At 45.8% G+C, this 23,633-nt stretch overlaps 1 protein-coding gene and 1 long non-coding RNA gene across 2 annotated transcripts in view; one reads left to right on the forward strand and one right to left on the reverse strand.

The window, feature by feature from the left end:
* The first annotated feature begins 6,173 nt into the window (after window positions 1-6,173).
* LOC128322099 (uncharacterized) lies at window positions 6,174-21,878 on the forward strand. Its single transcript, XR_008305520.1, has 3 exons — window positions 6,174-6,266; window positions 21,179-21,266; window positions 21,568-21,878. It is a non-coding gene; the product is annotated as an uncharacterized LOC128322099 (long non-coding RNA).
* The window catches only part of MDFI (MyoD family inhibitor), a 75,526-nt gene continuing 64,209 nt past the window's right edge, over window positions 12,317-23,633 (reverse strand). Inside the window, exons 4-5 of the mRNA XM_053242832.1 lie at window positions 15,038-15,304; window positions 12,317-14,137 (exon numbers count right to left, since the gene is read on the reverse strand). Coding sequence (XP_053098807.1) covers window positions 13,881-14,137; window positions 15,038-15,304 — 524 coding nt within the window. The 3' untranslated portion in view covers window positions 12,317-13,880. The remainder of the gene's footprint in view (window positions 14,138-15,037; window positions 15,305-23,633) is intronic.

Raw genomic sequence — 23,633 nt, forward strand, 5'->3', positions numbered from 1 at the left:
GGCACCTCATGGTGTACCTTTTGGCAGCAATGCATTAGGGTGCTCCCAGTTCAAATCGGTATATTGACTCCCTCTATTTGTCAAGTGGGATGTCTGCATGCTTAAATGCATGTGAGTGGTGGTAGTCATGGTGGGGAACCAGAGGTGCTCTTCCCCCTGGGCTTCTGGGTCAAAGTCCAGGGCCTCCACACCCCCTGGGAACCCCCTCCCCCCAAATCCTCTTCTGTCTGTCCTGGGTGGTGTGGTCAACACACCATGCCAACAGCCCGCGCTATGCCAGGTGGCCGAGCATGACTGTGACCTGTGTCAGGTGGCCGGAGGTGACCTCTGCTTCAGAGACAGAGGCGGGAGTGTGTAAAGAAATATGTAGGATGGGAATATGTTAAGTTGTGTGTTGAAATGTTTCTGCTAATGCATATTTAGCCCAACCTCTCTCTGGTGCCTCAGCTTGAGGTGGCGGCCAGAGGTGCCTTCTATCATCTTCAACTCTTCAGAAAATGAAGATGCTGCATCCGTTTCTTGAGATAAATGACCTCAAAACAGTGGTACATATGCTGGTAACCTTACTGCAATGTGCTCTATAGGGGCTGCCTTTGTATATAGTCCGGAAACTGCAGATGGAACAGAATGTGGCAGCCTGGTTGGTCTCTGGGTCATCTTGGAGAGACCATATAACTCTTGTATTGAAAGAACTACACTGGCTACCGATAAGAAAATACAAGGTGCTGGTTATAACCTATAAAGCCCTGAGTGGCTTAGGCCCTGGGTATTTAAGAGAATGTCTTCTTCGCCATGATTCCCACTGCCCATTCAGATCCTCTGGAGAGGTTCATCTACAGTTGCCACTGGCTCGTCTGGTGGCTACTCAGGGACGAGCCTTCTCCATTGCTGCCCCTAGGCTTTGGAATGTGCCCCCTGTTGAAATAAGAGTTTCCCCATCTGATAGATGATCTCCCATTGGGAACTGACAGAGAGAGTATGACTCTGTTGGTCCTTTTGGATCTCTCGGTGACTTTCGATATTATTGATCATAGTATCCTTCTGGAATATCTGAGGGGATTGGGAGTGGGAGGCACAGCTTTGCAGTGGTTCCGCTCCTACCTCACAGGCAGAATCCAGATGGTGTCTTTGGGAGACTGTTATTCTTCAAAATCTGAACTTTTGTATGGTGTCCCTCAGGGCTTTGTATTGTCTCCAATGTTGTTTAACATCTACATGAAACCATTGGGAGAGATCATCAGGGGATTCGGTGCAGGGTGTTATCAATATGCTCCCAAATCTATTTCTCCATGTCAACATCATCAGGAGAAGTCATAACCTCCCTAAATGGCTGCCTGGAGGCAGCAATGGGCTGGATGAGGGATAACAAACTGAGGCTGAATCCAGATAAGAGGTTACCAGTAGATGTACCACTGTTTTGAGGTCATTCATAACCCCCCTTGTAGGACTTGCACCCTTGGCCTGAAAATTCAAGAGTGAGACTTGCTAGGTCTAGACAAGAAGAGGGCTCCTGTGCCTTTTAGAATTCTAAAAATGGGGAAATTATTTCAGCTGTGGCTTCTACCATACTTGCAGCAATGGGGTGGGAAAAGCCACACCTGGGCCCTTTCCAGACTAGCTGCTCAACAGCAGCAAAATGCCTCCGTTCAGGCAAGTCGCATTCGAAATGTAAACAGCAGGGGGAGCAGTCTCGAAATAACCAGCAACCCCCCAAAACAGTAACTTTCTTACGCTGGATATACGACATCCTAGCTCAATATCACAGCAATTAAATTCAAAACAAGGCATTGGAAATGTGAACGGCACCTTGCTGTCCATTAGGGACTGTGGTGTCACAACACAGGAAGTGTGGAAGAACACTTCCAAGATACGACATGACCCTGTTGCAGGGTGTAATCTGGAAAGCACTCTCCTTTCATACCACCCTTAAAGGCACAGAAGCCCTCCCATGGGGCCCAGCCATGACAATCTTCCCAAGAGCTTTAAAGCAAGAAATATCACTGCGGCAAACCTTTTGCACAAGTAAACTTCAGTCTAAGATAAATCAAACCAAGCCATTTAAAAAACAACACCCACCACCTAAAATCATACATAAATGCCCTCCATTCAGTTTAACTGATTTAAATTCACATAGGTCCCTAATCTGGAGTGGTTTTTAAAGTCTCCCTGAGCACACAGCGCCAGGTGGCAGTAATTCCTGGGCAGTGACCCACAAACCCTTGGGAAATTGTCTGAGAAGCATGACGTGCAATGCGTCACTGCTGCCAACATCAGGGGAAGTGTGCTTGTCTGGCCAGCTGGCACCACACAAATAGAACAACAAGCCCATTTACTGGCTGCCCCTGCCCATTCAGGCTGCTGAGGCACCACGTGACCCGCCAGGCTGGTAGGCAGGGAGCTTGCTTTGGCATCTGGACAGCTCCTCGATTTGGAGAGACTTCCAAGGGAACAGTAAAAACCAAGTGTGGCGGGAGATTAATTAATTGAAACTGAAGACATCTGTTGTTAATTAATTCCCCCAGAAGCACTGTTAACTCTTCCCTCACTCACTCTGCCTGCTGGTTTCAAACCTTGCAGCTTCATAGTCTTGCCAACAGTATGGCCATGTCTGTTGTAGGGATGTGCATGGAACCAGGCGAGGGTGGTTCGAAGTGGGGTGCATCTTTGAGGGTGGGGGAGAGTGCACTTACCTCTCCCTCCATCCCCCCCGGGCACTCCATTTCCTTAAAGTCCATGGGGCAGTAGCATACCTCCCTGCTGCCCCGTTGCCCCCTTTACCAGAAGTAACTGGAAGTATCCAATGTGCCTGCACCTTTATGGGCCTCCGAACCGGTTCCGTGCACATCCCTAGTCTTTCTTGTGCAGGGTTTAGTTGCCGCCAGTGAGCAGCAGCTACATTAGGAGATGCAGCAGAGGTGTGCACAGAACCGGCACCTGCCAGTTTGAAGGTGGGGGGGGTATCTTTAAGGACAGGGGAGGGTACACATTTCCCCCACTGGCGCGGCCTTTTAAAACAGTCCGGCAGGGTGGCAGCATACCTCCTTGCCGCCCCAATGCCTCCTTGGACCAGAAGTGGTTGGAAGTGCTTGGTGGTCACACGCATGCATGCAGCGGGAGGAGTAAGAGCACCCTCCCCCATCCTTAAAGATATCCCCCACCTTTGAACTGGTCGAACCACCGGATATTCAAACCAGTTCAGAGGCCCATAAAAGGTTCGACCAGGTTCATGCACATCCCTAGCAATGATTACTAGAGTACTAGTAATAATTAGGAGGAGAATTCTAGCAGATAAAGCTTCTCTTACCCCTGCAGCACCATAATATGGCCAGCTGTACCTACTGACATTTCTGCACTGGACACAAGAAGGAATAAATTCCCCATCCCCCTTGCATATGGTCACCTGATCACCATGGGAAGACATGGATATAAATAAGGGGTGTGAAAATTCAGGTGCACGTAATAGCTCCAGTCCCCAGTCAATAAGATTTTCTCCTACTGAAGTTGAAAATCTTGTGCTAATAAGCAGCCCCGGTCAGGAAGATCTCTCATCACATAAGCTTCTAAGCAGAGGGCTAGCTGAACAATTTGGAGTAGAAACTACAACTAATTTATTTTTGGATGATGATGATGATGATGATTAACTATGGAGTCTGTCATAAACTATACCTTCACCCCTCTACCGGATATGTTTTGAAGTAGTAAAAGATTCCCATCCCCCTCAGGGAGAGTTGGTCCATTACAATAACTGAAATAGATTACAGTAGAAGTTTTCAAACTTGGGTCCCTAGATGTTCTTGGACTACAACTCCCATCATCTCCAACCACAATGGTCAATGGATGGGAATGATGGGATTTGTAGTCCAACAACACAGATCTTGTCAAATTTCACAAAACATGATATTGGAACTCTGTTGCTGATGAAAGTGGATTAAAATCTCCTCCCCCACTGCTGTTTCTGGTTTCCCGATCCATCTGGACCACTAGTTTAGGGCTTTTTAACTAGTTATCTGTTAAAATCTGTAAAACTGCCCTTTTAACAGCAGTTTCATGTACTGACTTTAGCAAGTGGTAGTGGTTTATTGCCAGGCTGATTTCTGCAAATCAAGCTGCTGTTAAAGGCAGAAGAGCAGGCCAAAGTAGCTTTTCTAGTCAATTGGCAACCTTACCACTGGTCCATGACCATCTCCGTTGAGTTAGAGCAGAACAGCTTTTGCCCTCATGCAGGTGTTGGACTACAACTTCCCTCATCCCTGACTTAGCAACTGTGGCTAGGGAAGACGGGAATTGTACTCCAAAAACAGCTGGAGGGCCAAAGTTGGGCAGCCCTAGTTAAAGCGACTTCATGGTCCTCCAGAGATGGGAGCACATCTCCTTCCTGCCCTGCTACACTATGGTGTTGCTAAAAAGGTTTTCTGACCTTCAGATAAAAATGCTGGCATCGTCCACACGTTCCAGTTTAAGGAGCAATTTTGTGCAGCCAGCACCCCTCCCATCCGATCTGCAGCAGAAGCAGGTTGGAGGTATGTATGTATCACCACGTTAAAAGGTGCCTCTTTGCCAAGTTAGCAGGAATAGTGCAGAGACAGAGGCTAAGAGAAAAGACAGCGGGTCCAGAAAAGAAACAAAAACAGTGATTGTAGTACTACAAGTTAGGAAAGAGCTTTGCAAGGGAGAAGACATTTTAAATGGCTAACGTGCCGCAAGAAAGAATTGGGAGAGAAGAGAGAAGAAGAGAGAAGAGACATCTCGACGCCTAAAGATGTACATATCAGGTGGTATAGAAATGAATAAATAAATGGAAAGTGCTGAAGAGGCAAAAAGGATAGAAAAGGACTGAGGAGCTGAATAAAGAGGAAGGCAGGCGACAAGAGGAATTTTTCTGCCTCATCAAACCAGTCAGCCTGTTGTACTGCAAGAGTACTGCGGACTCTCCTCATGGGAAAAAATGATTACAACACTTAATTTGATTTATTTGTAGGATAGGAGCCTCTGCAGTATAGTGCCTTCCTCCTCTACTGGGTAACCCCAGAAGCCCAGGCCAGATAGATGGAACTGATTGTGTGTGGTGCAGGGGTGTAGCTAGCCGGCCGGTGGCCCATGTGCGGCCGTGGAGGGCGCCCCGATAGCCCCGCCCCCTGCATCTGACGTCAGACGCAGGGGATAGCCATGCCCCCGTGTCTGACGTCAGACGCGGGGTGTGTGGTCTGGCTCCCGAACGGAGCCTTGAGGCTCCGTTCGGGAGAAGCAGCTTAACTGCCGAAGGGGCCATGCGGCCCCTTCAGCAGTTAAACAAAGGCTGGTTCTGCGTTCGCAGCACAGCCCAGGAGCGGCTCTTCCCTGCAGGGAAGAGCCAATTCTGGGCTGCGTTGAGAACGCAGAACCAGTCTTAGCTCCTGAAGTGGCTGAGTGGTCCCTTCAGGAGCTAGTTAGGCTGGCGCTGCGTTCGCAACACCAGCCAGGAGCAACTCTTCCCTGCAGGAAAGAGCCGCTCCTGGGCTGTGCTGCAAATGCAGCACCAGCCTTTGTTTAGCTCTCGAAGGGGCTGCGCGGCCCCTGCTCGGGAGCCAAACTCCCGCCCCTGCGTCTGACGTCAGATGGGGGGGCGTGTCAGGGCTGCTAATGGCGGCTCCTGATTAGGTACGGCTCGGGTTCTTTGAACCCGTTCGCCCAATTATAGCTACGCCCCTGGTGTGGTGGGTTGGGAACTTTATAGCACTGTGAAAGAAACAGGAGGAGAGCTAGCTATTAAGGGATGTGGACCTACAGGGCAAAGGCTATCAGGAATTTGTTTTTTCAAAACATAGTTAAAATTGAAGCAGAAGCTTTTCCATAGACATGTGCCCCTACTGAGTTAATGAAAATATAGATGTTCAGCACCCACTATTTACATGATCACTTACCTGGGCTTCCCGGTATGAATCTTTTAAAGCCAAGCTAATACATTTTAGATGTCTAAGCAGTGAAATAGGATGCAGCTGTTTTTCCTCCAGTCTCTTTGCTCAGTCTCTGCTGTTGCTTGTTGTGTAGCAAAAACAACCCAGGCTGTTACAATAAGGAGGCAAAGACACAGGTGGTGCCACAGGATGGGAGGTGCAGTGTTTGCATCCGTTCTCACTGTGGAACCCTTTAAAGTTACAGGCATAATCTCCCTAACACCTAGCAATCCTAGAAAGAGGAGATGAGAGTCCTTTATCTTTCAAATGGTCCCTGGTTCTCTCTCACATCTCTGAAACATCCAGTTCACCTCTGAGGCCTGCAAAACTGAAGTAAGTTCTGGGATTGTAATCACGGATCATTTTATCAATAAACTGGGGAAATCTCACTTCGGATGGTTCTCTCAGCACTCTAGAACTGATTGCTGAAAACCAACTGGGTAATAATATTTGTAAATGATTTTTTCTCTCTCTTCCATCTTCTGTGCAATGAATAGTTATTTGCTGTGGTAGTTTAAGAAGTGCCTATGAAAGTTAATTGGGAACATGTTAGCTTGTGTGTAATTAATTAGCCAACATTTCATATTTTTTGGAGTTTATATTACTTATTATATTCTAATGAAATGTCCATTGTTATGGAGGGAGGAGAACCAGTAATTACTTACAGGGACTTGATTGTGTAGGGGAGGAAATGCCTTCCTCTCCCAAGCCAGGTAAAGGCTAGGTGACATCAAGTGAAATAGGCCCTACTAGCAAAGCAGAAATTATTATTTTTACATTTATATCCCACTCTTCCTCCAAGAATCCCAGAGCGGTGTACTACATACTTGAGTTTCTCTTTCACAACAACCCTGTGAAGTAGGTTAGGTTGAGAGAGAAGTGACTGGCCCAGAGTCACCCAGCCAGTTTCATGGCTGAATGGAGATTTGAACTCGGGTCTTCCCGGTCCTAGTCCAGCACTCTAACCACTACACCATGCTGGAGAGTCAGAAAGGCTTGGAGGAAAATGAGAGAACATAGGAAGCTGTCTTGAGCTATCGCCCCATCTCTGAGGCAAGCCTGGAAACTGGGCCGAATCTAGTCTCCTGCTTTACATTGCCCAGACATTCCAGTAGAATAGACTTCTCTTTGTTCTCTTGAAGACCCTGATGTATACCTGTTCAATACAGGAGGACCTAGATATTTGCAGGGGTTCTGTTCTTGGCTGCAGCCGTGGATATGGAAACTGCAAATATCGAGGCATTGGTCAATGGGTTTGTGGGGATTAGGTTCCTGGTCAGCCAGAAATGATCAAAAAATGGCTGGGGAAAAGCCAGATTTCATTGGGAAACACAGGGTGAACTCCTTACCATGCTTTGCTGCTCCCCACCCAAGTCATGCTGTGCCCTGGAATGCCCCCAAATCACAATTTTTTCCTTTAAATTGAGCCATTTTGTGGCTCTGAGAAACAAAAGAGTGGCTGGAAATGACCTCCACAGTCATTTCTGGTCACCCAACCTGTGGATACACGAAGTTAATGTCCCCCACCCCTTTTCCCTGTGTATGCCGAGGTTGGGTGTCTTTTACCTGACTGTGGATACGCGAATCTGCGGATAATGAGGTTCTCCTGTACTTGCATTCTACATTCACTGGAAGAACACTAGTGTGCTCTTGTGATAAACAGTATTCATGAAGGCAAATTGTCCAGATAACTCATAATGTTGTGAAGACTTTGGGCTTCCCAGCGGCATCTGGTGGGCCACTGTGGGAAACAGGATGCTAGACTAGAGGGGCCTTGGGCCTGATCCATAAGGGATGTTCTTATGTTAGCCATTTCTTCATTGCCACCTCTACTCCCTTTTTCTGATCACCAGTAGAGAAATGTTGACATCAGCAGGCAGCAGCTTTTGTTTTGTTTTTTAGTAAATTTTGCTACACTGCTCCCAGTTCCCACACCATTCAAGGGCACACTGTGCTTTCTTACTGGCTTAGGCAGAGGTCTTAGGTGGAGGAATCTGCTCCCTATTACTAGTGGAGTTTGATAAACAGCTGGCATGGATGGAGCAATAGCCTGCGAGCTGCCAGCAGTGGTTAATTAGCCCCATAAGTGAGGCCTGTTCTTGGAGGCTGGGGAGGGGATTCAGCTCCCTGCCAAAGATGCAGATTGTCTGGGAGGACTAAGAGCATGATCTGATTAACTTGGTAAAACTATTCCCATTTCTCATTGATTTCTATAAAGTCCTTTTAGCTGTCTATGTTTGTATACATGGCCTTTTCCACAGTATGTGGAAAATCCCCTGCTAACTGAGCAAAGAGGCACCTTTTAAAAGCGGAGATACTCTTTATTCAGCAGGGGGCGAGCAACTGGCCCTATCCATCCCCAGCACAGCATCTCTCCAGTGGCTGTTGCTGGTTTCTATCTTATTTTTCTTTTTTAGATTGTGAGCCCTTTGGGGACAGGGAGCAACTTTATCTATTTAGATCTATGTAAACCGATTTGAGAACTTTTTGTTCTGTCAATTCCCCATTGCAGATGATTCATCAAGCTGACCAAGGTAGTCTCCACCCCACAGCCTGCCCAAAAACCAGTTTGAAATGTGTCTCGATAATCTAGGTAACAGAAATATAATATACTAGCTGGGCCAGGTGCAGAGCATCTGTGCCTCTAGTTCTCCCCCCTCCTTCCCCCTCCCTCTTGGTTTCCCCTCTGTTCTCAGCCCCCTACCCTGTGTTCATTCCCCACCCATCCACCACAGTTTTCTCCCCCCCCACCTATCCCCATTTTCTCCCCCCCACCTTGCCTGTCCGCCAGCGCTGCCACTTTCCTCTCCCCCTGCCGGCAGCTCGCTCATGAACTCTTGTGAGAACTGCCATGCATGGGATTAGCTATGGGTACACCTTAGGGAAATATATAGATAGATGTTGAGGCTCTTCTCATGAGCAGCCAAGCCCAGGCTTAGGCAGCTGCGGATCCCGGCACTAAACCCAGTGCTGAAGCCCGGCTCCTGGGATTACAAGTCAGTGTGGGTTACTTGTGGCTCATGCTGACACAGAGATGGGCACCTAGAGCACCCGCCCCCTGGGGGAATCCCCCAGTGCACTGTGCTCGGTGCACTGTGAGATACTTGGAGGCAGGGATAATGAGTCCTGGCCTCAGAGTGGTCTGGCCTGCTCAGCACTGCATGGAGCAGCAGGGATCGTGTGGGAGTGCAGAGTGTGCTCCCACCAAGGTCAGGATGCTCCTCTGGGTGGGAAAGCAAGTTTTCTGCTTACCTGGTAGGTCATGTAAATGGCCCCGTTATCTATTCTAGATAACGTAGAAAACTATATGGCAGGGAGAAGGACTAGCCTTCTCGTTGACATCTTAATGTGTGTAGGATTATTATTTTGTACGGAGAGATATTCAATCATGTGATCCTTCACCTGCACTATGAATGGTGTAACTCACGACACAGATTGATCACCTCAGTGACAGAATGAGACCTTAGCGTGCAGTGCTTTTGGCTTCCCGATTCCCTCTTGCTGGGTGTGATATAAAAATGCAACAAGCATAGTGTCCAAAATTTCACCAATGAAAATGAAGGTATAGGGGACATGGCCATACAACCTGGGAGGCATGACCACAAACACGCCGCAAATGGAAAACGGGTAGTAAGGTATATGCAGAGCATATTACTGTATTTCAGACTATCAAAGTAGATGGGCCAAGATCATACCCTCTAACATTTTGCAGATGAAAATAGGGATACACATGTAACAACCAAGTTTCATACCAAGGGTTATTGCCCAAGCTCCCCCCACCATTATAATTGCTGAAGACTGGATTCCACCAGCTATATGCTGGGTACTGCATAGTGCATTAGTGTTGTGAACTATATGTAATGCACAATGCATCCACCCACCCATTTAGAGATCTAATTTCTTAAAGCTCTGGGGAGGGAGAAGAATTCTGCAGAATACCTCTAGAAACTTGCATGAAAAGAAACAAAACACAATTTCCCCAAGAGCCAAAAATGGGATGAAATAGGAACAGTGATGTATCAAGGGTATATTCCAGAAAATAGGAACAGTCCCTGGTAAATTGGCACTGTTGGAGCTTATGGGCCTGCTCTCAATCAAGGGCCTACTCCAGCTCTGAGGCCTAACTTATTTTAGTGTCATGTGATCTGTGTTCAAAGTGAGGGAAACTAATCTATAATGGGGTAAGACTACTCCAGAGAGGAAAGCCAGGGTGTGGGGTATGAATCTGGTTTAGTAGGGGGCAAACATGTTTCAGGCTATTACTGATCAAATCTATGGGATTTATCACTTTAAATAAGATTCATGGCTCTTGGTACTGTTGTCCTTCTTGCCAAACATCATTGTCCTAACTAAACATTTGTGCTAATTGTGATAAACAATTGTGCTAATTAAGGATAGTTTTAAAAATATTTTACAGCTCCCCTGCCACTATTTCACTTTTTCTTTTCATTAAAATAGAATATCAGTTGTGTTTGCTGCTACAAAGAGCAGGACAGAGCCCATGCCATCCCAAAACAAGGAGGTTATCATATCCCAAGGGTCACTGAACCAAAAAGAGCGGGCGACAGAGAGGATTAATCCCAGACTTTTGAATGCAACCACGCTCATGTTTCCAGTTCTTGTTTCTCCAAGGCCTTCCTGAAATCCACTCCACTGTAACAAATCGGGCAAAACGTGTAAGTTATCATAGGAACAAGATCATGATTTTCGTTTCAAGTTTCAGTATGTTTGAGAAATTCTGCCACTCAAACTGTGGGGCAAACAACACATATGTCACTAGCAGCCAGATTGTTCCTCCCACAGATCAGGATTACAGCAGGGTGGGAGTGGGGAGGAGGTTTTAACCTATGGTTGCCATATTCAAGCTCTCCAAATCAGGTGCCCAAATTTGCATGTTATGCAAATTAGCCTGCAAATAATTTGCATGTTATGCAAATTAACTGATGCACTCTCCAGTTGACTTCTATTGTTCTGGATATTGACTGGAGCAAAGTAATTTTCTACCAGAAAATACAATGAAAATAAATGAAGACTACACAAAGTCTGAGATATCAATAGCAGCAAATGAACAAAAAATACACTAAGCTTTTCAGTTAGGCTGCAATCCTATACATACATACATACATACATGCATACATACATGGAAGAATATCTGATTGAAACCAATGGTACTTCAAGTAGGCATGCATAGAGTGGATTGCACTATAAAGCAAAAAACCTTAAACATAACAAACAGGGAGGTAGTGATTTACATCAAAATCAAGCTATCCTCTCAACTGCCTTATAGAGATCCCCTGCTGACAAAAACAAAGGGGACATTCCTAAGGGGATTATTTACTGTGAATCTTTCCCAGACAGCCTCCTGTGCTTTACCTGCCTTACTCGAAGACCAGTGGTTGAGCTCCATAACTCCATTTCTACAAGGGCTAGAGCTTAACTTTAAAAAGAAAGAAAAGAGAAAGCTGGGAATCTGGTCAACTTCCTTAAAATCTGGGTACTACCCAGAAATCCGGGGGAGATGGCAACCTTATTTTAACCCTGCCCCTGCCACAGTTCTTATCTGGCTATATATCAATTGGTACCAATAGGAGCTTTTTGCTGGGGTATACATCTGGATTAGGACTGTGGTGGATAGAGTTCAGAATTTCTTTATTATGGCCCAAGGCCAGCCAAAAAAAAAAAAGTTAAGGTGGGTAGAGTCATAGGAACATAGGAAGCTGTCATATACTGAGTCAGACCATAGGTCCATCTAGCTCAGTATTGTCTACACAGACTGGCAGCAGCTTCTCCAAGGTTGCAGGCAGGAGTCTCCCTCAGCCCTATCTTGGAGATGCCAGGGAGGGAACTTGGAATGTTCTGCTCTTCCTAGAGCAGCTCCATCCCCTAAGGGGAATATCTTACAGTGCTCACACATCAAGTCTCCCACTCAAATGCAACCAGGGAGGACCCTGCTTAGCTAAGGGGACAAGTCATGCTCTCCTCAAATCCCCCATTGCCTGCTAAAATTTCTGATGGTAACCATAATTAGAGGGCTGTGTGTGAGAGTGTGTGTGAGAGAGGGAATTCCAAAGATCTCATTCCTACTATAATCCTGTCAAGACACCCTAGGGAAACCCCAGAGATATCTAAGCTTCACTCCTTGCTTATCTTCATCTAAAATGACTCCTACTCAAATGCAATATTTGAGTCAATAATATCTATATATAAACTGTTTCAAAGGAGCTTAGGGCAGCAGGCATGGAATACTCCCTTTTATTCTCACCACAACTCTGTGAGTTAGGTTAGGCTGAGATCACCCAGTGAATTCATGGCTGAGTGTGGATTTGAACTCTTGTCTCCCTGGTTTTTGAGTATGATGCCCAAATACGAAATACACACGTGAATTAACCGGCTGACATTTGCCTGTATTTTAAAGAGTTAAAAATACATGCATACACAGTTCACATTATGATACAGGGCATGTGTATTTCCAAAATACTATTTTGTACTTGGTTATCAAATTCACGTACAAAAGTATTGCCACTGAAATGGCCCTAGGAGAAGTCCTTCTTCACAAGTGTGCAGTAGTTTCACCCCTCAGGTCAGCATGCAACACTGAAGAAGTCTTTGGGTCAGACGTGAAAAAACGTTTTTATTTACAGTGACAAATAAAACAGACAAATATAAAACCACTCCACACTGAAAGGAATCAAGGGATTTGGTATGGAAGGCTGCCCTTAGTTGGAGTGGTACTAAGTACCTTGGTCCCTGGGCCCAAGACATGCTAATTATGTTAATGGCTCACTTGGGAGGCTGCTGTGTAGCTTTTTGACAGGACACCAGGTAGCCAGTACCTTTAAAGTCACTTGTGTGCTGTGGGGAAAAGCAAGGAGAGGCAATGCCTATTACCCTCTTTTCACACCGATAAACTTGCATCCTCAGTCTGTAAAGAAGCCTCTTTAAAGAATCAGATACCTGTGGTGGCAAAGAGGCCCTGGAATGAGAATATGGGGAGTGGAGAGAGCGGTCTGTACTCGTCATGCTCAACACTGATGGCATCTTCAGCAGAAGGTTGATGGGGGTGGGGACGGCAGGAATGAGATATAGTTCCCACCTCTAAAAAGTTCACAAAATAGGCCAGCTCCTAGCTGCTGACAGATGTGGAGGGGATGCTCACACATCTTTTGCTCACTGTGTCAGGGGCTTTGGCTTCCTTTAATTGTGCCATTGGAAGAATCCAGCTTTAGCTACGGCTTTAGAGATGGGCCCGGAGCAGCTGCATGCAAACATTCCATCTTGGCACACTAGGCTGCCTGCCATTTCCCTGGGCGCCTGAGACGCTCAATAGCCAGCCAGGAGACAGCAAGCCTGCCAACTAGCTGGCACCAGTTCACTCTAGGCACTTCTGCCAACCAATAAGCACCAGAGCTAGAAAACTTCCAACAGTTGGTCAGATAGCAGTAGGACTTGTTGGCCAGTAGGTGGCATAGCTTGCTGGCACTCTAGACGCAGGCAGCTCGGCATGCCTACCGTCTTGGGCCATGTGTGACTGCACCAGGTCCCTGCCAAGCAGTGTCGCTGGCTGTGCAGCTTGTCTTCTCCTGCTCTTGGCTCAGGCAGCAGGAACACTGCTCTTCCCCAGCTTCCATTAGGAGGAGACTGGAGGGAGGGGAGAGAGAGAATGCACATCCCCTCTGCTCTTCAAGAATCCTGCAAATCTTTAGCGGTAGATTGGGGGAGGGGGAAAGGGCCACTTTGGCCCAAGCAGTCTTTGAGCCCAGAATTCTGGTTCCAAACTGGTGTGAATGGTGTCAGCTCCTCTGGGCTCCTCCCCTGTTCCAACCTTTGACTACATTAGATTCTGATTATCCAATGATGAGGGAGGACCATGGGGACCTCATTACCAAGGTCTTCCCCCGGGGTAACCCTCAGAGATCCTATTGACGGAACGAGATCTGCCTCCAGGTTTCAGGAAGAGAAGCACAGACCACAGCACTCCATGCAGATCTCCAAGCAGTCGGCTGACTCACAGCATGCATCAATGATGCCACAGTCCATGTCACAGGGCAGGTCGCAATCGGCACATTCCCCAGAGCCGCAGCAACAGCAGCAGATGCAAGAATCCTCAGAGCTGCAGGAGCCACAAGTGGCACAGTCCAGCATGATGTTGCAGAGAGTCAGGAACTCGCAGAAGAGGCAGGAGAGGATGCAGTGGACACAGCAATCTGGAAGCGGGGGAAGAAGAAAAAAGAGAATTTCAAAAAGCAAGCAAAAGATAGGGGTGTGTGAGGGCCAGGAGAAGGCAGGAAGACAACAAGTGGAAGACGGCACTGTGCACAGCTAGAGTACAGCAGGATTCTCCGAAGGCATTTTGGACATTAAAGACGTTTTGGATGAAAAAAATTCTGCTGGCACCAAGAGGAGTGTTAATGTTTGAAATGAACTACATTCCAACCTCTCAAAACACCTGGGACCAGCCTGGTGATGGTACTTAAAGAGCCTACAGTTGCTAGGGCTTCGGAACACCCCAGCCCTTGCCTCCACAGGTCACAGTGGGAAATGATGACATGTTAAGGAGGTAGGTGTGTGTATCGAGCTGTGAGGGTTGGGGAAAGTTAACCTAAAGGTTATGTTCAGCAACTAAGGCCATAACCTTCCCTCTGACTTGAAAAGGGAACCAATCTTCTTTCTTTCAGACCAGATCCCATCATAGCCCAGATGCCCTGCAAATGGCACCAAGGGAGGAGGAGAGAACAGGGATCCTTCAAATGGTTCTCTGGAACCAATGTCCACTTTCCTCCTCTTTCAGAGAACAGTGGTCAGTCCTTGCAACTGCTAAATGGAAGTTGTGTGACCACAAGGTCCCATCCATTGGCTACTTTGGAGTCTTGCATCAACTTTCCTTGTTTTGAAAAAAGGTCTTCAACTACCCATAACATTAGACCTAAGCAAGGGAGAACCTGAGAAGCAGAACCCCATTTTCCTACACTTTTCAACTTGTGCTGTGTCTTTTAGATTGTAAATTCTTTGGGGTCATGGGTTCATCTTAAAAGGACCTTAAAAGGACAAGAAGACCAAATAAACTCTCATAGTAACTGAAAAAATATTAAGGTAGGGAGACATACCTTCCTGTGCCTCAGTAGGGATCTGAGAGGAGACAGATTTGGAACTGCCTTTGCTTTTTTTACTGATCTGGCTGTTGATGGAGTGATGTGACTGTAGCTTTCGATGAGGTTTCTGGGAGCTTGACAGTGAGCTGAGTTCAGAACAAACGACACCATTCCCAGCCTCGCCGTTTGAAAGGTCCAGTATATGCCCAGAACCATTCTGAAGGAGAGGGATACAAGTTGAAGTTGGAGGTGTCCGGACAGTTACTCGGCTCTGGGGCTGGCCTGTTGGGGAGAGGGAGAAGAGGATTTGAGCCTGGTACCCAAACAGTTTGTGCACACTTGGAGCACAGCAGAAAAATATTTAGGGCCCCACTGTAAGCAAAAGGGTTGAAAGATCTTCTAAACATAAGACTTATTTATAGTCACTCTTTTTGAGAAATTTACTTGGTCTGCAACAAATTCTTTACTCTACATTTTGCTTTTTGTTTCATTTTGCCTCATCTACATAAAAATAAACAGCAACTGGAAAAAAATAGAAGTAAACCAAGTGTATTTCAGAACATTAACATCCCTCATCCAGGCAAATAATGATCCCTTTCTCACCATCAGTGAGAAAGGCTTGAGGGCACGCAGGGAGGAAGGCTAGAGAAGCTTACCTCCCCCTCAGACGATTGTTGGGTCTGTGCTGGGCATGCAGATCACCCACCCAGAGGGACACTGGCTGCCCCCCAAGAGCGTGGAGGGTCAGGGGCCTGGGTACATTGTCCTGGTCCCCAGAGATCTCACAATGGACTGCATGAGTGCACAGTGCACTAAGGGATCCCACACTGATAGATGGGCACCTGCCACTGCTACAGCACCTGCTAAAAGCAGCTGGTGCAGCACATGATCAGAAAATGGGGCTAAGGGAGTGATTGCTCCCTTAACCCCACTTAAGAGGGCAGCTCCACAGGTGGGTCTGCTGCTGCAGCGCCGCTAGCAGCTGGTTGGCTCCTGCAAGTTCTCACATGCAGCCAAGCCCTGTCTTGGCTGCTTTAGCCTGGTCTTGGGTGTGTGCAAGAACAGCCTCAAAGTGTCCTGCACTGTGAGGTCAGTTGTCTCTGCCTCTTCTCCTGCAAAATCCAAGCACTCTTGTGATTTGTGACTTTGATCTATTTTTTGGTTGCATGGCTATAAGAATCCATGGAGAGGAGATGCCAAGGAGAGGAGAGCAGGTCTTGTGGTGGCAGGCATGACTTGTCCCCTTAGCTAAGCAGGGTCTGCCCTGGTTGCATATGAATGGGAGACTACATGTGTGAGCACTGTAAGATATTCCCCTCAGGGGATGGAGCCGATGGGAAGAGCAAGATAGGTCTGAGAGAGATTCCTGCCTGCAACCCTGGAGAAGCTGCTGACAGTCTGTGAAGACAATACTGAGCTAGACAGACCAATGTTCTGACTCAGTATATGGCAGCTTCCTATGTTCCTAATCTTACAAAATTCACATAATTAATTAAGAGCTTTGTATCAGTATTTGCCTAAGCAATTATACATAAACTGCTCAGAAGAATAGCTAGAAAGAAAAAACATTGTAGTTGGTCCTATAACAAGTTCTGGTCCCAATTCAGAAACTCCCACACCGAGCAATGGGCTCTGCACAACAATGCTGCTGTATGTGAAGTTTATCCTACATTCAACGGAGGATCAGTTTTGATAATGCCTGACATACACAGCAAGGATGCACTGGTGCAGCAAGAGAGGAGCCTAGCAGAACTTCCCAACTAACAGTTCTGGTGCAGGCAGCAGCCATTTTTGACACCCTCCCTAGAAAGCCCTCTGTGCCACCCAAAGATATGTCCCAGAAAGCTTCCTGGGGTAGCAATAGCAATAGCACTTACATGTATATACCGCTCTATAGCCAGAGCTCTCTAAGCGGTTTACAATGATTTAGCATATTGCCCCCAACATTCTGGGTACTCATTTTACCGACCTCGGAAGGATGGAAGGCTGAGTCAACCTTGAGCCCCTGGTCAGGATCGAACTTGTAACCTTCTGGTTACAGGGCGGCAGTTTTACCACTGCGCCACCAGGGGCTCTTAGGGGGTAGAGGTGGAAGTTAAAAAAATTGGTGTCGCATCAGTATAATTAGTTGGGAGGTTCTGTTAGGTTGCTCCCTTGCTGCACCGGTGCATCCTTGCTCTGTATGTTAGCCAGTGACATTAACCTACAGGGCACAAGAGGAATGGGATGCCTGGAATTAGCTTTACCACATTTCCAAGTAAATAACCCATCTGGTCAGAACTGATCATGCTACTGGTTGGGTGAGGTCTGTATTATGCAGGATCACTGTATATCCCGCCTCCTCGGTACAGAATGCAGTCCTCTCCCCCCCCCCCGCATCTTCTTGAAACAGTTTTGTATGTGTGAATAATCCTCGGAGGCGATTGTCTCATCTGCTTCAACTCATTACAAAGAGACAAGACATATAGCCTGCAGGACTGCTTCCCAATCCTAATACACTTCCAGCTAAGTAGAACTCATAGAGGTTGTTCACACAGGCAGGTGAGGAAGGCTGGTCAAACTCACCTCCCCCCCTCCCCTCAGACAATGGCTGCAAAGTTGCTGGGAGCCTGGATCGCGCCTGCAGTGTGGAACTCCTGAGATCCCACAAAGCACTGTGCGACACACGTGATGATTGGGGGATAACCCCCAGGAGATGGGCCTATGCTAGGTGTCCTTCTCTGTGTCGGCTGGGGCTAAACATAGCACCAGTTAACATACAGTCCTGGAGCCCAGGTTAAGGGGGGCTTACAAAGTGGGGCTAAGACGGCACTGCCCCGCCAGGATTTGGCCTAATCCTAGTGGTTCTCATGCACAGCTGAACCCAGGCTGTGCTTTCCTAGCCTGAATTATGGTGCACATGAGAATAACTTCATATTGTCATAAGTGAGATTCTGAAGCCCTGAATTAGCACTGCAGCTGCAGAATGCATGTTGGCATCTGTATGAATTCACTCCACTCTTGATCTTGCAGGCCCACACCTTGATTAATTTCTACAAAATGCAGAAAACCAATATCCTGTATATGAAAATGTTATGTGAAAGCCACAGATGTCAAGATGTGTTAGAAAGGATGTGGTGAGAACAATACCTTTATAAATACATGGTGAACTGTGTTATGAACAAAATTATTTGACAATAAGTGGAGAGCTGGAAAAGAGTTGGATAGAGAGCCAGTCTTGTGGTAGCAAGCATGAACTGCCCCCTTTGTTAAGAAGGGTTTTCATTGGTTTGCATTTGAGTGGGTAACTACCTGTGAGCAGTTTCCTGTAAGATCATCCCCTTAGGATGGGGTTGTAGCTCAGTGGTAGAGCATACAGAAGGTCCTAGGTTCAATCCCTGGGTTTCCAGGTGGGGCTAGGAAAAGATTCCTGCCTGAAACCTTGGAGAACCACTACCAGTCAGTCTACAGAATACCAAACTACATGGACCAATAGGCAGCTCCCTATGTTCCAAGTTCTCTTTTGAAATTTCCGAAATTTCCAAAGTCCAACACTTTAGTATTTATTTCATATGGATGTGTTAAAAATATTCTCTCACTTAGCTAAAGGCAGAATTTATTCCGAGTTATATAATGGCCCCTAAAATATTAACTGCAGAAGTATGATCCCATCCAAGCCAGAGTGATTCAATACAATATATAATCTTATTATCTGTAAACTTGTGAATTTTATTAAGAAGCTCTTAAACTGAGGGAGAGATCGATCTGCAGTCCAGATCAGAATTCGGCTTTCAGATGGGTGTAGCAGGGCTACTGAGAAAGGACTGCCTCCTTATTTTGTAAGATAGTTGTCAGGAACATAAAACACCTGTAGATCAGTTCAAGGGATATCGTGAAGGATTAACTGATAGAAAGAGTGGTCAGTAACAAGCTTGTAAAGATATAAAGAGCGTCTCTCTCAGCCGAACCTACTTCACAGGGTTGTTGTGAAAGAGAAACTTAAGTATGTAGTACCCCGCTCTGGGCTCCTTGGAGGAGGAGCGGGATATAAATGTAAAAATAATAATAATAAAATAATATGGGGCAAGTTTGTTTCAAGAAATATGCAACAATCCTGTAGCAAGAAAGGTCAACAATGAAGTGGGCAGAGTAGAATAGCAGCTGGTCATATCAGAATCAACTGCTTACCATTGCAGGATCAGAGATTTTATATCCAGGAAAACTGATCAGGTCACTAGAAACAACCTCATCTGAATCAGCGGATCTAGGAGGTAGTGGTTGCAGTCTCCACTGCATGATAGGCAGCACAGAGAGTGAGGGCCATTTCAGACATGGCAAAGTTCCTACATGGAAAACACTCCATATAGGAAACCATGTGCCACCTAAATGTAGATTGTCATGTGTGATTATCTCGCATGCATATTTGGTTTTAATAATGGCACAGCGGAAAATGACTTGACTAGCAAGTCAGAGGTTGCCAGTTCGAATCCCCACTGGTATGTTTCTCAGACTATGGGAAACACCTATGTCAGGCAGCAGCGATATAGGAAGATGCTGAAAGGCATCATCTCATACTGTGCTGGAGGAGGCAATGGTAAACCAGCATGGTGTAGCGTGGTGTAGTAGCGTGGAGCCAGCGTTGTGTAGTGGTTAGGGTGCTAGACTAGGACCGGGGAGACCTGAGTTCAAATCTCCATTCAGCCATTATACTAGCTGGGTGACTCTGGGCCAGTCACGTCTCTCACAGCCTAACCTACTTCACAGGGTTCTTGTGAAGAGAAAGTCAAGTATGTAGTACACCGCTCTGGGCTCCTTGGAGGAAAAGCGGGATATAAATGTAATAATAAATAATAATAATAATAAACCCCTTCTGTATTTCACCAGACAACGACAGGGCTCTGGTCTCTAGGAGTTGACACCGACTTGACGGCACACTTTACTTTATGTGCAATCATCACAACAGATTATCTAAATGCAGATTGTGGGCTGCATTCTTACATGGTAAAAACAGAAGACTTTTGAGGGCTCATGAATATTGGCTGACATCCATAGCCACAGCCTGAGGACACAACATGAGCTGCTTACTGCAGAGAGAAGCTGTGTCCTCACAGCCAGAGTCTTTCTGAGCAGCAGAACATGTGCTTATCCCCACTATCTCCCAAAATCTTATTTGCCTTCCAGAAATATGTCCCTAAGAGTTGCGCAGCCCCCGGGGACATATTTTTGGAAGCCAAATAGCACTTCTGGAAGCAGGGGAGATTAGCAAAAATCGCTCCCCTGCCACACATACACACTCTGCTGCTAAGGAAACCTCTGGCTGTGTAAAAAGCAGCCTCTTTCTGCTGTATCTTTGGACCACTGCTCTGGATGTCAGCCACTGATTATTTGGAGGCTTACACTGTTGTGGGGTTTGTGCTGTTGCTGGGTTTCAAAAAATTTTGCTTATTGTATTTTTAGATGTACTTTGAATTTTTTTGGTTTTATTTTTGTTATTGTTAGCCACCTTGGATATCCTTCAGGAGAGAAAGGTGGGGTATGAGTGATTCAATAAATAAATACACAGCAGTGGTTTCCATGTAGAAATTTGGACATGTCTAAGACAGTACTAAGGCTCTTTCCAAGTGCCATGGGCTTGGCTTTGAACCCTGTTTTTGGAAATTATTATCAACGTTTGTTTATTTGAGAACAAAAACAGTTCTCAAAGCAGTTTACATTGGAAAAGGAAATAAAAGATGGTTCCCTGCCCCAAGGGGGCTCAAAATCTAAAATGAAACACAAGGGAGAAACCAGCAACAGGCACTGGAAGGGTGCCATAGTGGATTGAATAGGCACAGTTGCTCTCTCCCTGCTAAATATGAGAGCCTCCATTTTAAAAGGTGCCTCTTTGCCCAATTAACGGGGGATAAAGCAAGGAGATGGAAGAACAGGAGCACAGAAAGCTGCCTGACACGGAGTCAAACCATTGGTCTATCTGGCTCAGTGTTGTCTACATTGACAGGCAGTGACTTCTCCAGGGTTTCAGACAGGGGTCTTTCCCAACCCTACCTACAGATGCCAGGGACTGAACCGGGAACCTTCTGGATGCAAAGCATGTGCTCTACCACTCAGTGACAACAATTTCCCTATACAGGAGCTTTGAGTCCATTTATTGCACAAACCTTTTTTTTTTTTTTTAAGGTAAAGGTTAACTAAACATGGTGGCTGACACGATCCACAGCCCTCCAGCAACAGAAGGCAGGCTCCAGAAGTGCAAGCAGCGGCTCAGGTGAGGATGGGGAACAATTTTTGTCTTTCTCCCCTACTTCCAAAAGCCCTTACCACTGGTATAAATCTGGGACAGGGAAGGAACAGACAAGAAAATCCCCTCCACACCCAGTCCACTACGCAAAGCAGCCTTCAGCACAGGGATGCTGAAGGCTACTTGTGGATCCACTGCCCTCTGAATTATTTTCTCTGTTGCTAGAGGGCTATGGATCATATTGGCCAATATATTCCTTGGGGAATAATATTCTAAATGACTATTGTTTTCTCCCACATACCTTTTTTATCCTGTTACTATCTGAAAGACGAAAACATACTAATGATAAAGAAAGGAATGCATGGTAACACCACACACACACGAATTCTTGAACATTCATGCATCTGCAGCCACCAAGCAGCACAGTATGCTGGACCTTCTGAAAGACAGGATATTGTAACAGAACCTAACACGTGCGGGATCTGAACTGTGTGTTGACAAGAAGACAACTGTTTTGTGTCTGTTCCCCACAATATAAACTTGTTTGCATAGAAGCATGATCCAAATGACTTGTTCAAGTCTCTGAACAGCAATGAGAATTGTAAAATCCTCTTTATTTGGAAGCAATTCCTTTTTATTTCAATAGCACTAGCATCTAACTAACTGTACACAGGATCACAGCTAAAGAGAAAACTAAACCACATGGGCCAATTGAACCATCTGGGAAAAATTTGCTTAAACAATGCAGACACTGGAGTCTCCTGAAATAGTGTTTTATTCTTCCTGGGAGTGGGAGACCAGTTCTTCTTTGGGGTCTACAGGCTGTTAGGAGCTTTTGGGAAGCAGCCATATTTGTTTTATGAGGCTGTATTCTTTCCTCTGGGCACAGCCAGGCAAACCTCTGCTAAGAAAGGCATGCAGGCGCTAGCGAGTTTATCCCCATCCTCCTCCAATTCTCAACCACAAATCCTGCAAGAATAGAAGAACAATTGTGATCGCAGACCATCAGCTGGTTATGTCAACACAGCTCTGTTTGCTTCAGTAGAAATTACTTGGTATGTGTGGTGGGGGGAGGCATGTGCAGTGTAAAGGCCCCCACTGCTCTGCCACGTATACAGCATTGCCAGATTGCAGAAATGTATGCCAGTCTTTAGAGAAGCAAGAATGTATGCAAGCTCATTGAGATATAAATGACAGTACCCTATTAATACTTGGAGACAGTGCACTACTGATTATGGTTTGTTGAAAACTCAGGATGATGCAACATGCTTGCGTGAAATGTACACCAATTGAAAATCAAATTTCAAAAGGGGTAGAACTGAAGCAAAGATGAGTGCAACTTGCCCCAAACCACCCATTAAGTGGGTGACAGGTCTGGGGCCATGTAATGTGGATCCAAGCCCAGCTTTTGGTTTACAGTTTTAGTTATGGCATGTCCAGGTAAGGACTGATTTTCAGATTTTCATGCATCACCAGTATATGTATCCTCTACAATCTGCATAAACACTCAAGTATTCACACACAAGTACAAAACACTCTTGTAAGAACCAATCCTAAGAAAAACTCCTGAATATCTTAACTATAGGGGGCTATAATGAGGGAGTGTGTCAGTGAGTGAGTGTTTGTACAGTATGTATGTATGTATCGATGGGTATGGATGCAGGAGAGGAAAAACAAGCCACTACCTGACTCAACTGCCAAACTCCCACGACTAAACGATTCCCTTATTTCATTTATAACATGCCAAAACAGGAAAGGGTATATACATTACCTCTATGTTTTCTCCTAACCTATTTCTAATTTGTTAGAATCCAGGTAGATAATCTTGAACCAGCAGACTGAAACCATGGTTGTGTATAAATTATCATCACAATCCTGAAAATCTCAGCTTTGCATTTTGGAAACATGTCAACTTTCATGAGTTCCAAGTTCATATTCTCAATAGCGTTTTTTATCCCCACCCCACCACTCAGGGCTGTCAACTAATTAAATACTTTTAAAGCTGATTGTTTACCTTGCAAGAGTTCAATTAATATTTAAAGGTATTTGCATATTACCAAACCTTTAATAAAATGCCCCTTTTTGAAATATTGAAGCATGAGATAACTACCATATATAATAAACAAAAGCTGCCATTCTCAACTTGCAGCCTGATAAACTGAAACTTGCCCATACCCATTAAAATTAGCCCCTGTAGATTAAACTGCCCAAACTTTAATCAATGGAGGCTGGGTTCACACAATCACAAGGGTCCTGGTTACAAAGGAACAGGTTTTGGAACAGAAACTGCTTTGATCGCCCTGTGGAATGACCTATGCAGAATGAGAGAGATTGACAGGGGGAGTTGAACCCTGTTAATTCTCTTGGATCTCTCAGTGGCTTTCAATACCATTG

The sequence above is a fragment of the Hemicordylus capensis genome, chromosome 4 (genome assembly GCF_027244095.1).
Source record: "Hemicordylus capensis ecotype Gifberg chromosome 4, rHemCap1.1.pri, whole genome shotgun sequence".
Taxonomy (NCBI): Eukaryota; Metazoa; Chordata; class Lepidosauria; order Squamata; family Cordylidae; genus Hemicordylus; species Hemicordylus capensis.